The 14,910-nt window shown below is 30.8% G+C and overlaps 1 protein-coding gene and 1 long non-coding RNA gene across 2 annotated transcripts in view; both read right to left on the bottom strand.

Moving 5' to 3' along the window:
* The window catches only part of LOC126735450 (uncharacterized), a 224,282-nt gene that overhangs the window by 112,231 nt on the left and 97,141 nt on the right, over positions 1–14,910 (bottom strand). The window lies entirely within an intron of this gene.
* Positions 3,244–5,111, bottom strand: LOC126735448 (leptin receptor gene-related protein). The gene is made up of 2 exons (XM_050439440.1): positions 5,038–5,111; positions 3,244–3,885 (listed from the first exon to the last, which is right to left on the bottom strand). The coding sequence occupies exons 1-2, from the start codon at positions 5,076–5,078 to the stop codon at positions 3,588–3,590; spliced, it is 339 nt and encodes a 112-aa protein (XP_050295397.1). The 5' UTR covers positions 5,079–5,111; the 3' UTR covers positions 3,244–3,587.

Raw genomic sequence — 14,910 nt, 5'->3', positions numbered from 1 at the left:
GATGAGCCCATGTTCTGCAGTAATTCTAGCTGTCACAATATTTAATCAGTCTAAAAAATCTCCAAGAGAGATCTGTAGTAGCGGCGGTCCCATTTTGTCAAAAATTCTGGAATAATGTAGAGCAGCAGAACTCTTCTGGTTTTTTCCAAAGTTTCTAGTAGAATCCAAACAAATTATTTTAGTAAATATACCCCGGTTTAAATTTAAAAAAAAAACTATAAAATTAATTTCTATAAATTTATTAGGCCTGTAAATCCTATTCTGAAAAACAATAATTATTTAAAATCCCATTTAATTACTTAAAATCTTAATTTATTTATTTCAATATTTCGTTTCTTTCCGTTTCACAATTTTAATTTTAAGTTCATTAAAATTGTGAAAGCCGCTTGGTTACATTTAGATACACGTTTGGCGAGTTGAATCTTACGAATTGAGTTTTAATGTATTAGAGCACAGATACAGAATAAGCGTTAGCTAGTTATATCTGTGATTAGAGTATTTTTTGTATTAGATCTAATAGAGAGTAGACAGAGAACGACTGCATCGGTAACCTCACGCCGATTCTCCGTACTGCTCGCAATGTGAATTTAATTTCGGCTTGCTCGCAGTGATGTTTATTATACAGCTTTTGTAGCAAGCGCTTGGAGATGGGTAGGTTAGCCTCGAATTAAGTATTGGAATTTTACGCGCACACGAAAGATAAAAATGTATGTTGTTTTTTAACGTGCTCATAATCGCAAGTCAAAAAAACAACTTTAATATACTCAAATCTTAAAAACCTTTTGTGAAAACTAAATACAATATTCTAAAATAAAATGAAAAATAACTCTTAACCAAAATAATAATTCTAATTAAATGGATTATTTAATAAGGTGTTCAAATACACCTCCTTGTTGGGCTTCACAGTATCGCAACCTGTCGTAAAATTCTCTACGTACATTGGCTAACATTTCAGGTGTAATGGACCTAGAAATATTAATAATTCGCGAATAAGTCGCAATTCGTCCAACTTAATGGCTCTTTCATGTCGGTGTTGGTAAAGAATTTCCGTCAAATAGCCCCATAACATGTAGTCGCAAGGCGTCAGATCTGGAGATCGCGGAGGCCATGGTATGGTACCTCTTGTGGAAATAAGCCGTTCAGGAAAAGTGTTTGTTAAATAGTCCTGCACTTGTCTAGCGTTGTGAGCGGGACAACCAAATTTCCTCAAAATTAACAGCCAAGTTTCGTACAGCGGGTATAATATTTTGTTGCAATAAAAGTAAATATCTCTCAGAGTTTAAGGTACCATCAATAAAAAAAGGCCCTACAATGTGATTGGCTAAAATACCAGCCGAAACATTTACCTTTTGTGGGTATTGAGTTGGTAATGGTACACTCAAATGTAAATTTTCCCGAGACCAATATCTCACGACTGAAGAATTATGTCGACCTAGAAGAGAAAAAGATTTAGAAAAATTTCTTAGTGTTTTAAATTTTATAGGCTCTTTACTTATTTCTTTTCAAAATATCATGCACTGTACGACTTGGAATATCAAGTTCTTCAGAAATTTGGGAGCTAGAACAAGGTTCACTTACTTCCACAAAAGCACACACCTGGACCTCCTTTTCAATCCTAGCGTCAGGTGTTCGACGAGGTTCCTGATCGCCACTAGAACATTTTGCACACCGATTTACACGTCCCGACTGGTCAAAGTTATGCCAGATATTATAAATTGTTTTAGCCGTTTAGGGACTTGCTGATCAGGATATGCAAATATAAAACGGCCGACAGCTTCTTCTGCACTATCCGTATGACAATACCATTTAATGATATTAATCTTTTGATCAACAGTGAAAACCATTTTTATTTTATGAGTGTATCCGTCTTCGTACCAAAGGTTGAAATAAATTGTAAACATGATCGGCTAACACGCACATAGGTATGCGAGGAATTTCAACCGAACAGGACTGATAAGCGCAACGACGACGCGATAGCCGCGCAGGGTGGAGCCAAGTTTGTTCTCGCTCTACTCTGTCTCCTTATTCTTACACATTACGCAAAAATTATATTCGAAATTTTTCAACCACCGAACGTGTATAACTTTTATTGATAAAATAGTAAAAATATATTTATCACCAAATTGCGCAAAACCCTGAAAATTCGTTAATTTTTTTTTTAATTCCTTGCCTTGCGTCAACCGTATATTTATTTTTCTACTTAAATGGTCTATAAATTTTAGCAACCTGTCGGTCAGTTTTTGCGTATTTGATTTTTTATTATAATTAGATATTTAAAAGTCTTTTAGTGTTATAGCATATATAGCACTTATAGCACTACGGAGTATAGTTATGTAATTTTTGCATGGGTTTAAATGATTAGAGATCTCTATGAAGAATAAATGTTGATTTTGGGATAAAGTATTTACTTTCAAACAAAAAGAAGTTAAATTATCAATAAGACTCGATAAAAGTTAAAGTTAATAATTAGGTTTTATATACTCTTCATTTATAATGAATAACTAAATTTTCTTAAAAAATAAATGAATAATAAAATTAAGAGGGTACCAATTTTTATAATTAGGGTTTTTTATTTTAATACCTTCTGCCTACTCGACGAAAAGCTGCCATGCTTATGTCATGGTAAGTATCTGCAACAATAAGTTTCATCCCTTTTTTTATTTGCGACAGTATCCTACCCGACTTAACATGTCTCTCCGGATGGCTCTGATTAAATACTGAGCTGTTCATAACAAACACTGATCTTCTGTACCATAAATAAAAATCATTTCCACACGTTCAGCTGTGCTCTGCAATATTGTGGTTGCAGATAAATGTTATTTCATGCAAATAGCAATGAAAATAAAATGAATTGTAATAATTATAATAACAGCAATATCTCCCCTCTTAAAGTAAAAAAAAAGAATACACAAATAACTTCTCGAGAGTCTTGGTATTATTTTGTATTTGGTTAATTAATTGATTGTTAACATAATTTATTTTACGTTTATCCACGTTTTTTTTACGTTCCCCTTTTGCCCACATGGGAAATAACAAAAGTCTAAAGTATTTTTCCAGGTATTTATCCCTGATACCATGGCGAAAGAGGCAGTTATTAGGCTTTGATCACGGAAGTCTTCAACCAATCAGCAGTGACCAGCCCAACTACTCGCAATGATAATACTCACCAGTTTCTCTATTGATCTAGACTGAGTTGACATACTTATGACAGTGAAAACAAATTTAAAAAATAAAGCATAAATATTACAATTCATAAAAATATATTTTATCCATATATTTCAATTTTGCTAAAAAACTGAGAACTACTTCTAATAAAAGCTAGTTAATATTAAAGCAATAATTTAATTTATCAACTAGAAATAAACATAGTATTTAAATAACAGTAGTTATGTTGTATTATTTTAGTCAATTACAGTCCTTAATAACCTTTTGTTAGTTTCGTTTTAATGTAGGGATAAACTGCGATATACTGAAATTTAATTTAGTCATAAAATTATTATTATTACAAAAAATTATATAAATTAAAGTAGCCAAATACCTCAAAAAACATTTAAGTATATTCAAAGACCTACATGGTGATTTCTTTTTTACCACATATTATAATCGGAGTCGTCTGATTCAAAGGCCAGGAAAAAACCTAATAAAGTTGCATAAACAATAATATTTCCTGCAAGTGTCAATCCACAAGCGCTCCAATGAATTATATTTCCTCGAGCTAACACAATTGGTAGAGCGAATGAGCAGACAAGTATTCCCATAGTAATGAAGATTGCTGTTTCAAGGCATGAATTGCTAGAACCTGAGTGATCATTGTATCGTTTCGCCATAAGTGTGGGAATTGGCGCGAGAATATAGAACAGCACGACGAAGAATGGCCACCAAACACTAAAAAAATAATTATTAGTATTATTATATATATTGGAATATTGTAGCAGCATAGTTTATTGGTATCATTTTAAAATTAAGAGATAAGCTAAATAATTCATTTGTTATAATAAGAGGCACCTAACTCCTTGACAAAAATGCAATTTTGGGGTAGGTAAAATAAAAAGTATTTATGAATTTATAATTATCAACTTTGCATAAAGAAGCATAAACATGATAATTTACACTAAATCCTTTTAAACATTTTTAATTTATTATAAGCATCTTATTTTTTAAGTGAACTCTTTTTATAAAACGCAATATTGTTTAATGCAACATAAAATAATTAAAATTCTGTGAAATGAAAGGTATTGAATTGAGAAGCAATCCAAAATTATTAATTTCATGTGCAGAAATAAAGTCTGAATGATGGGATAAGAATTTCTATAAAGACAATATTAATGTTAAAAAGATATTTAAAAACTAAGCCTCAAGGCCATTTCAAAAGTTGGTCGTCAAAACTCTAGTAGAAATTCACAAAAGGAAGCTTATTTAGAACCTGCTTCTGAAGTTTTTCTTACTTGTTTAAATGAATGTATAATTTTTTAGCTAAGTACAGCTTAACTGCAGCAACTCAAATAACCTTCATAAAAACATCAACCACCCTTAACTCCCTAAATTAAGGAGCTCAAATACTAAAATGTGGAATCTATATTGATAACCTGAGGTGGGAATTTTCTTATAATACTTAAGGACAATAAGACAATAGGAATTTTACCTTTTACTTGGTATAGGTGTATGGTATATCAATATACTAAATAGACTTGAGCCAAATGAGAGACTGAAAAATTTGAGCTTGAATGTTTCAAGTTAGCTTCAAGTATATTTAGGTTCAGAAAAGCTCGAATTAAAGAATGTTTCAGTTACTGTTATAGACATATGAATTTATTTTCAAAAAGAAATATTTTACACTTCCTTAAAAGCCATTAGATATTACCACAGATATAACTAGCTAATGCAAGCTTATTGCGTTACCTAGTTATATCTGTGATATTACATAGAAGATTATCTATGAGTGAATCAATTGAAAATCTCAAAATATTTTACAGAAAGTAATTTTGAAAGATGTGGAGTAACTATTACAATAAATTTATTTATAAAAAAAATACTTACGCATATTGTGGCAAAGCACAGGCTAATATGACCAAAGTCATGCCAACAGAACCTGTAAAGGCTATTGCAACTAATCTGTAACCAAACAAAAGGTTATAAATGTTATTTATTGTACATGTTTGCTTTATACTTACGCTGTTGTTCAAAGATGAAACATATAGTTGAAGGTCCATGAAAGAACATAAAAAAGAAAATTATTACTCAGAAGCACAGACAGTATAAAAAAGGATGGCATACTTTACAGTCTGAATTAGGCTTATTTTAATTTAAAACAAAATTAAATTTTTTATTTAGGTAATTCTTTTGTGATTTAATTTATTACAGCTACTTGCAATTGGGATTGTGATCTTTTTGCACCAATCATTTGTGACAATCATTAGTCAAGTCACTAGTAGCCAGGTATAAGTTTTCTATTAATTTTGTTCTTGACTATATTTACATTAGGTTATATTAATAAATAAGATTCACATAGCTCAATACTACTTAATAATAATAAACTTCCTTTTTTGCAAACCAAATCATAAAAGTGAAAAAGTAATGTTTTAGATCGCTAAATTAAAAAAAGGTTGCTCATATATAGAGCAAATTTTTCTTTCTCCCTTAAGTCTACTGGTACAACCAAAATATGGAAGGAATTTTGTAGGTCTAAAATGGCAATAATATATACAAGTAAAATCCAATGACAATTACATATAATATAGCATAAATAGTTAATTAAAATATTTTAAAACAGTGGAATTAGAGATATAATCTATCAAGGTAGTTCTATATTTTTGTTAAATATCGGGTTTGGGGATGTAGTGATATTATTACCTCAAATATTCAATTTATTTTACTATGCTGACACAGAGAAATAGTGATTACTGATTAATTCCTACTCTTACAAAGGTTTTTATTTAGAAAACTTATTAATTGAAGTTTATGATCAAGTAATCATCTAGTAAGTCTAGTCATCAAGTAATAATAAAAATATATAAATATAATTGAATTATAAGTTTTTGTTTGGAGAAAATGAAATACATTGAAAAAAGCCTTCTTCCATGACTAGGTTATAGAAAATAGAATCTTGACAAGAAAAACTTACATTTTATGCCAGCCATTGAAATGGAAAGTGAAGCAGAGACGGTAAAATTCTCTTTAATTGATTCTCTATGGTGAATCAAATGACAAAAACATTCTTAAGTTCACTGGATTTTAGCTTTATTTTGGTATTCACCAAGATAGAAATATAGGAAAAGATTACAAAATTGGTAAACAAAAGACCCGAATTATTGAAGTGTAAAGGGATTAAATTGTCAAAAAATGACATGAACTTTGACAGTTCGGCAGAGAGTATCTAAAGGTGATTTCACATGCATCTGTGAAATAGTTTTCATTGGTGGAAATACTAGCTTCTTATTAGTCAGAAAGTTGCAGATGGATGTCAGTACGTAATTATTCTATCTGTCAATATTTTTACCTTATTAACTGTGTCGAATGTCAGAATTGCCTCTTCAACTGCTCTATCACCACTGACATGTCGCATTATTCCCATATGCTGATGAAGGGGAAAGGCCAATCAGAATAAGGCTGAAGAAGCCATTTTGAAAGCACTTGAAAAGGTGAATGCATCTCTGCAGGTACCTACTCCTATTATGCAATATAAGCCGATTTTCAGTGTGGAATGGTTTTTAGTTGGTAAATACCAATGCGTTTCAGCGATTCTGGTTTTAACCAAAATAAGGGAAAACGTGACGTCACGGATCAGCTCTTTGGCGTTTGGTATTTACCAATTATTACCCGGTTTTGGACTTGGGTTATTCTTTCGGTTATAGAGTCCAGAAGAAGGCTATCCTTAGATTGTAAAAAATTGATTGAGGATTGCGATATGGTTGGAGCCCCTTAAATTAAAAAAAAAAAATTCTAATTAATCTTAAATTATCAATGAGAACAAGTAATAGGTAAGGTTGAGGACCTGGAAACGTCAAGGAATTTGCTTGATGGTACCTATTTTAGAAATTTTATATTATGTTATGTTTGTTACGTTACATATTTTATATTCTTTTCAATTATTTCATAGTAAACTATTAATACGCTACTTAGTAAAAAAAGTTAAATTAAAGGAGAGAACATTTATAATTAATTCCGGCAATAAGGTATTTATGGCTTTACCCATGCAAATTTACATGACCATTATACATAATTTATTTTAGATCCATTAAAAGCACAATAGTTTATTCGAGAGAAAAGAGTGACTAAGGCTCTGGAAAATCAAAAAATTCGACTTCATTTTTTAATCAAACAGAAAAGAAAAAACAAAGACATAAACTCTTAGGTTCCTATAATATAATAACCAATTCATTTCAGCGACTGTTTCTTTAGATCACAGAACACAAATATATCGAGAACTGGTGGTTGCATACAAACTTATCGAAATTCTTGTGACAAATCGTCCTCTCCCTTGGCAACGGAAGCTATTGTAACTAACTTGACAGTCTGACGTAACTAATTGGACCAATCAAAATGGTAGAAACGCGTGGCCAAATTAGGGCGGAAAATTGAAATTTCCTTTATTAAGAAATCTCATGTTATTACTTAATCGCAATATCCACAGCAAACACCACCCAATCATAAAAGTTACTTTTTGATTAGGTGTTAGCATCAGATCAACAGGATAACATAAAATTATTTAGCTATATTTCACATACATAGCTAAATGAGTTCATGTACTCCAATAATCAGTTAACAATAGTGTACAACATCACCAATTTCAAAATGGAAATAAAACAATGTTTTTCTTTAATACATTTATTATTTAATTTTCCTGAAAAATAATTACTTAAAAATGTATTTATAACATAAAATAAAATTAAAATTACATACAACATAACATACAATAATTCATTATAACAGATATTACATAAATTAGAATTAATCTAAAAATGTTTAAAAGTATTTTATTATAGCACTGAACTATGCCAACTCAAACAGATTAGAAAATATTGTGAAGATTTTTGTGTTATTTTCTTATTATACATATTACCACTAGATTAATAATATCCCTATAATAATAAATATTTTTTATTTGCAAAAATACAATACACAAAATAGTTATAAGTGTAGTACAAAACTATACATGCAAATAAAAGGTCGACAAATTCAAATTTCTTCAGTGCAGATTCTAGTCTTCAACATTGTGACCCAAAAAAAAGGAATATTTTATAAAGTATATAGTTCATCTAGCAGACAATTAAGATAATCTTTTCAGATAATACTTAAGACTAATGACCTAAGTACTAACATTCATGTACTAAACCTACACAAGTTAAAAGAATACATAATCTATATTACTAAGAATGATTTAAAAACAAAACTTGCCAGACCTAGACATAAAGAGCAAAAAAATACATACATAAAATACAACTACACCTAAATAAAATATTCTATAAAAATTTATAATATTTGTAAAAAAAAATAATTTCACTGCTGAGTGAATTATCTTTGTTTAATATATATTTCTTATATTCTACAACTTATAGTATAGCATATATCACATACATAGTATATATTTGTTGGTCTCCGATAATACTGACAATATAATTTGGAACTATATAATTGAAAAAAAAACTTAATTTAAAGACAAATCCCTACAGAAAAAAAAAACAAGTTATAACAAAAACATTCACTCTGATCCATTCTGGGCCCTCAGCTCTGTTAGTCTCTATACCTATGTCTCATCTCACTGAACATAGAAAGTGGTATGATATGAGTATGAAATAAAATGAAAAAATAGGCAGTGCAAACCTTATAAATAAATTCTCTGAATGATTCATGTGAAAAATAATGACAAAAGAAATTTTTAAATAAATATGTAGGTATTGTAGTGTAAATCCAGCAGTATCAGCGTTATTAAAATTTGGTGAAGAGAACTGATCAGAACAAATTCTATAGCTCAAAGTCTTAAATAAAATTTACATTGCATATCTCTCTCCATGTTTTTCTTGTAATGGGGACTGAAGGAAATTGAAAAATCTAAAATCACGGGATTCTAAAATCACGATTCGATACGATTACTCGATTATAACTGGTTCTAAATAAAATTTTCGTGAGTAGTGAGTCGGGTTGAATCGAATACTTTAGGGAATCGAATATTACGGAATCGAGTACAACTTAAAATCGAATACTTAAATGAGTACTGAGTACTGATCCGGATAACTGTTTTATTTTTATTGAATAAATCAGTTTACATGATTTAAAAAAAACTAAATCCGACATTTATTTTTTTATAATATATAAAATATGTGGTACATAAAATATCACACATTTTTAAAACTTAACTTACCTTTACGTTCTTCACTGTATTTTTTGCAAATCTATTCGCTGTTTTGATAATTTATTCTTTTCTGCATTTTTATTTGGTTTGTATGTCTTAACAGCTGTCTGTCAGCTCCCTGTCAATTTTGCCAAGCAAGATGGCCGACATACGATACCGATTTTCACCATACAAGCTTCATACATGTGCTTTAGATCAGAATTTTTAAATGGTGAGGCAATAATACGTCACACTTACCTGTCAAAGTTGTCAACCAAAAGAGTAACCGCGGTTTTTACTTTACCAATTTAACGCTGAAAATCTTAATCTGCCATAGAACATGTGATATGTTTGTGATAGTCTGAATGCCTCAAAAAGACCGAACTCTACTTGAGATAAAGCTGCAGCAGCAGCAGTAATGTATGAAAGTAGCAAAGAATATTTATTCTTATTAAAATTATATATATTCTTATAATATCTTATACAATTCGTTCACAACTAGATATTGGCTCTCTTACGCAATAAGGTTTTGTTAATTTATATCCCACATTATTTAATAAGGTATTGAAAGTCTCACATGTCAATGTCAATTCTCAAAAAATTAAAATATTTTTCTATAAAGTTTCATATCATTAAGTAATTGGTGATAGATATCTTGTTCTTTTCCTTCCTGAAAATATTTCTGATCCAAAATCGCTTTGGATCTACAATAATTTTTGGTTTTCAATAAAAGAATAGATAAAAGCAATAGATTTTTTTGGCATCGCTGCGGGTAAAGTAAAATTCCTTTTATTTTGTACCTTTTTTAATAATTTTCATAATAAAGTTTTCTTTCTACCTTGATATAAACATCCATATTATATTATCCTAATAGTTTTATGAAAAGATAGCAACACAAAATTCTTTATAAATAATAATGAAGTATAAATATTAAAACAACGATTTACTAATTTTGTATAAAGCATGTCCATTTTTTATTATTCCCTTCCTCCATTGTGGCTGTACTTTTAAGCAACTTAGTAACTAAGAAAGTACTTCTATGTACAGGGTGGCGAAATAAGAATGCGAGGTACTGTATCTGGGAAACTATTCATCGTAGAAGCTTGCGATAAAAAAATTTATTACTAAAATGGCCAAGAGAATGACCTGGAAAATATTTTCAAGTTTCTAAAATGGCCGCTAGGGGGCGCAACTGCAATCTTGAATCTAGAAAACTGATGTTTCTGTAAATTTTGCTGGATTAACCTAACAAAAAAATAGCTGATTATTAAAGTAGAGACTAATCCGAACCTTTTTTATTTGAATAGTTTTGCTGTATCTCTAAAAATAAAGTGGTGGGGGGTGTTCAAGTTGGCTTAAAACACACCCTGTATACTAAAAACACCTTAGCCGATTTTATCAAACTTGGGCTAGTTGAAAAGAGCTATTATTAAGCTACGAATATTATTATATTTCATGTTTTTTTAGTTTTACATCTCGCCGCTAGAGGGCTTTTTTCGGCTTTCTGACACAAATGACTAATTTTCTCAAAAAACTTAAATGCAATGGTATAAATTTTTTATACAAAAAAATAGCTTAATGACGCCTAAATATGCTTGCGAAAACCGCATCTTAATATCTTCATCCTAACCTAAAATTTAGGCCAAAGAAAATTTTATATGGAAATCCCTTAATATTTATAAAAACTACAAAATAATTTATTTCGAATTTCTTTTATAATGTAAGTGGTGGCCCTATAAAAGACCGATTTTAAAAAGAAAGGGTTTTAATGCCCCCGTAAATGCTCGAAATGCTGACCATCACGCTCTATGCATTGCTGAAGCCTCTCATGGGTAGAACTGCAGCTTCAATTTCGGCTCTCGGTATGGTATGTATTGCATTACGAATGTGGTTTTTCATATCTTCTCTAGTCGTAGGCTGAGTCTGAAATACAATGTCCTTTAACCGCCCCCATAAATAGAAATCCAGACAGGTTAAGTCTGGGAATCGCGGAGGCCATGGAAACAGGCTTCCTCTTCCAATCCACCGCTGTTGAAAAATGTTATTAATATGCTCTCGCACATTCCTATCAAAATGTGCTAGACAACTATCCAACTGCAAAAACAAATTTTGCCGGACTTCCAGTGGCACATCTTCCAGCAACAACGGTAATTGATTTACCAAAAAGTCGAAAAAAACATTGCCATTTAGAGATTGCTCAAAAAAATATGGTCCAATAATATTGCCTCCAAGTATACCACACCACACATTTAAACTCCAGCGCCCTTGGTGCTGAACTTCACGCAACCAATGCGGATTTTCTGCAGACCAATAATGCATGTTATGCAGGTTGACTCTACCGTCACTATTAAATGTGGCTTCATCGGTCCAAAGAATTTTAAATAAAAAATCTCTGTCCTCGCGTATCATGTCTAATATCCAATGGCAATAGTCCAACCTACGGTCAAAGTCTGCTTCTTCCAATGCCTGATGTAAATTAACATGATATGGGTGCATTCTATAAATATATTAAAAAAAAAACTGAAGTAAATAAATCCATATATGGCGATGGCTATTAGAATTTACCTATTGTCCTTCAAAATATTTTGAATCGTTGTTCTTGATATGCCTAATTCAAGGGATAATGCTCTTGTGCTAACATGAGGATTTCCTTCAATATATCCCAGTACGCTGTTAATATTGTCCACATTTCTTCTAATTCTTGGCCGTTGAAACCTAGGCCGAAAACTACCATTGGCTCGTAAGTTCGCCACTAATCGGGGAAAAAATCTAATATCGCAAGGACTTCGATTTGGATATCGAGCAGCATAAACTCTTTTTGCTACTGCAGCATTTTGAAGACATTCAAAATAAACCGCAAGCATGTTAACCGAAAGCAAACATCAACAGCTTCATCGTTCGTTAAACGCATTTTGCAAAAACAAAAAATGCTCAAGTAACGTAAAACTTTTGACAACTTACTATTGACAATTTGAGGAATGTTTATAATTTGAGTAGACATTTGTTTTGTTGCATTCCATGGCCTGCTTTCTAATAATTATTTTTTTCGTATTATATCCATAGGGAATATATAACATAAAATAGGTCTGATTTCTGATATAAGCATTATTAATACTTACCTTTTAGTGATATTAGGTAATATTTTCAAAAATGGTAAATTTTGTTTTCAAAAGTAGTGAATTTTAAAAAATTCCAAAATAATTAGTATAAAAAAATTAAAATTTAAGGGTATAAAATATTCTTTGGCCTATATTTTAGGTTAGGAACAAGATATCGAGTTGCGGTTTTCGCAAGATTATTTAGACATCATTTAGCTATTTTTCTATGAAAAAAAAATCATTTCAACGCATTTAAGTTTTTTGAGAAAATTAGTCATTAGTCTAGCGGCGAGATGTAAAACTAAAAAATCATGAATTATAATAATATTCGTAGCTTAATAGTAGCTCTTTTCAACTAGCCCAAGTTTGATAAAATCGGCTAAGGTGTTTTTAGTATACAGGGTGTGTTTTAAGCCAACTTTTGAACACCCCCCACCACTTTATTTTTAGAGATACAGCAAAACTATTCAAATAAAAAAGGTTCAGATTAGTCTCTACTTTAATAATCAGCTATTTTTTTGTTAGGTTAATTCAGCAAAATTTACAAAAACATCAGTTTTCTAGATTCAAGATTGCAGTTGCGCCGCCTAGCGGCCATTTTAGAAACTTAAAAATATTTTCCAGGTCATTCTCTTGGCCATTTTAGTAACAAATTTTTTTATCGCAAGCTTCTACGATGAATAGTTTCCCAGATACAGTACCTCGCATTCTTATTTGGCCACCCTGTACAGGGGGGAAAAAGCTATATATTAAAATTATGTTGACATATATTCAGGATGTTCACATAAGACGTGATAGAAGAATTTCATGTTTTTTTAAACGGAACATCCTATATAATATTTGATTTTCTGATTCCGCGTAAAATTTAAGCAATTTGATGTATTACATGTTATACTTTAATCAAGTAGTTTTTGAATTATCGATAGTTGAAAATCGACTTTTTCAACTTAAGAGGAGTTATATGCAGACACCCTTAGACATTACCATTATGAGAACTACGCCCACACATGAGTTCCCGTGGAAACCCATGATCATACAGAATATTGCAAGCGCATTTATATTAAGATTATAAATACTATTGTAACCCATTTCAGTAAGCTTTACTCTTCTCTTGACTCTGTACATATAGAAATTAAAGTCGTGATAATTTGTAAACGTGTTGTTTTGAAAAACGCTCTTTTCCCGTTCGATCATAAAATTGGCGTTGTCGGTAGGATTTGCTAAAACGCTTCGACAAAAATCGCGAATAGTTTCCGTTTCTACAGTTAATTTGGCAAATCGAACACGCATTGCTGTGGGAAGAGCAGAGAACGCACTTGCAGTTATCAGCGTTGGTGGAAGACAAACATCGCAGAAGCCAGCATAGCTAAGAGGACCAGGGATTAGAAGACGAAATCGCTTCTTTCCTATTGGACGCATAGATTAGGAAGACCAGGGATACAGAAGACAGCATCGCTTCACTGCTATTGGCACTAGGTTAAGCAAGAATCCAAAAGAATGATACGAATCTTCATTTTACTGTAAGTAATTTTTAAAAGAATTATTTGTTTTGATATACATTATTTTGCTCGTTTGACAAGTGAAATTTTTAATTTTAGAATTAGCTAGGATTTAAAAATTTTTGTTATAATATACAAAAAATGAAAGAAAAATAGATAGATAAGAAAATGAAAATTTCTTGAACGAATCACCTTAATGTCCGATACTGACGATTCTGACGTCTCATTACAGGAATTAATCAAAAAATATAAATTACCAAATTTAAGGAATAAAACTAAACCCGCGTTTAATTTAAGAAATATGACAACAAATCAAGCTAGTATGGAATAAATTACAAATGCCAGCACTAGTGGAAATAACAATAACACTAACGTAAACTATTCCCTTTTGAAACTATATGTGGATACTATTCCTAATTTTGATGGAAATCCACATACTTTGGCTGTTTTTATCAATAATTGTACAAGTTTAATTAATAATTTCTATAAAGAAGGTGATGACATTCATAACAATTTTATAAGTAGGGCAATTATTGGAAAGTTAACTGGCAGAGCTCTAACTCTGATTGGTTCCAGAGTAAATGAATTGGAAACATGGGAAAATATAAAAAGCGCATTAGAATTAAGTTTTGGTGATCAAAGAAATCTTGATTGTTTAGTTCAGGATCTAATTACATTATCTCCAAATAAGGGCGAAGCCCCGTATAATGTTGGTATGCGTTGTCAAGATGCACGATCTTTAATATTTTCTAAACTAAACACTTTAAGTCTAACAACAGCAGATAAAGAATTAAGAACAAAAAACTATGACGAACTAGCTTTAAAAACTTTTATTAGAGGTCTAACCGGAACTCTACAAAATAATATTAGAATTAGGAACCCCGAAAATCTAGAAAAAGCAATGTCTCTTGTAATTGAAGAAGAAAACTTCCTTTATAGTCAACAAAGAAGTAATACCCTTAATACCCATAACTTTAAACCGACC

The sequence above is a fragment of the Anthonomus grandis genome, chromosome 4, assembly GCF_022605725.1.
Source record: "Anthonomus grandis grandis chromosome 4, icAntGran1.3, whole genome shotgun sequence".
Classification (NCBI taxonomy): domain Eukaryota; kingdom Metazoa; phylum Arthropoda; class Insecta; order Coleoptera; family Curculionidae; genus Anthonomus; species Anthonomus grandis.
This window is presented reverse-complemented; position numbering and strand designations above follow the sequence as displayed.

What these genes read in the sequence shown, in the direction of transcription:
- LOC126735448 (XM_050439440.1), bottom strand. Translation starts at nt 5,078, where the DNA reads ATGACTTTGGTCATATTAGCCTGTGCTTTGCCACAATATGC. An exon ending in TGTGCTTTGCCACAATATGC is followed by an intron (nt 3,886 to 5,037) that starts GTAAGTATTTTT and finishes TTATTTTTTTAG; the next exon opens with TGTTTGGTGGCCATTCTTCG.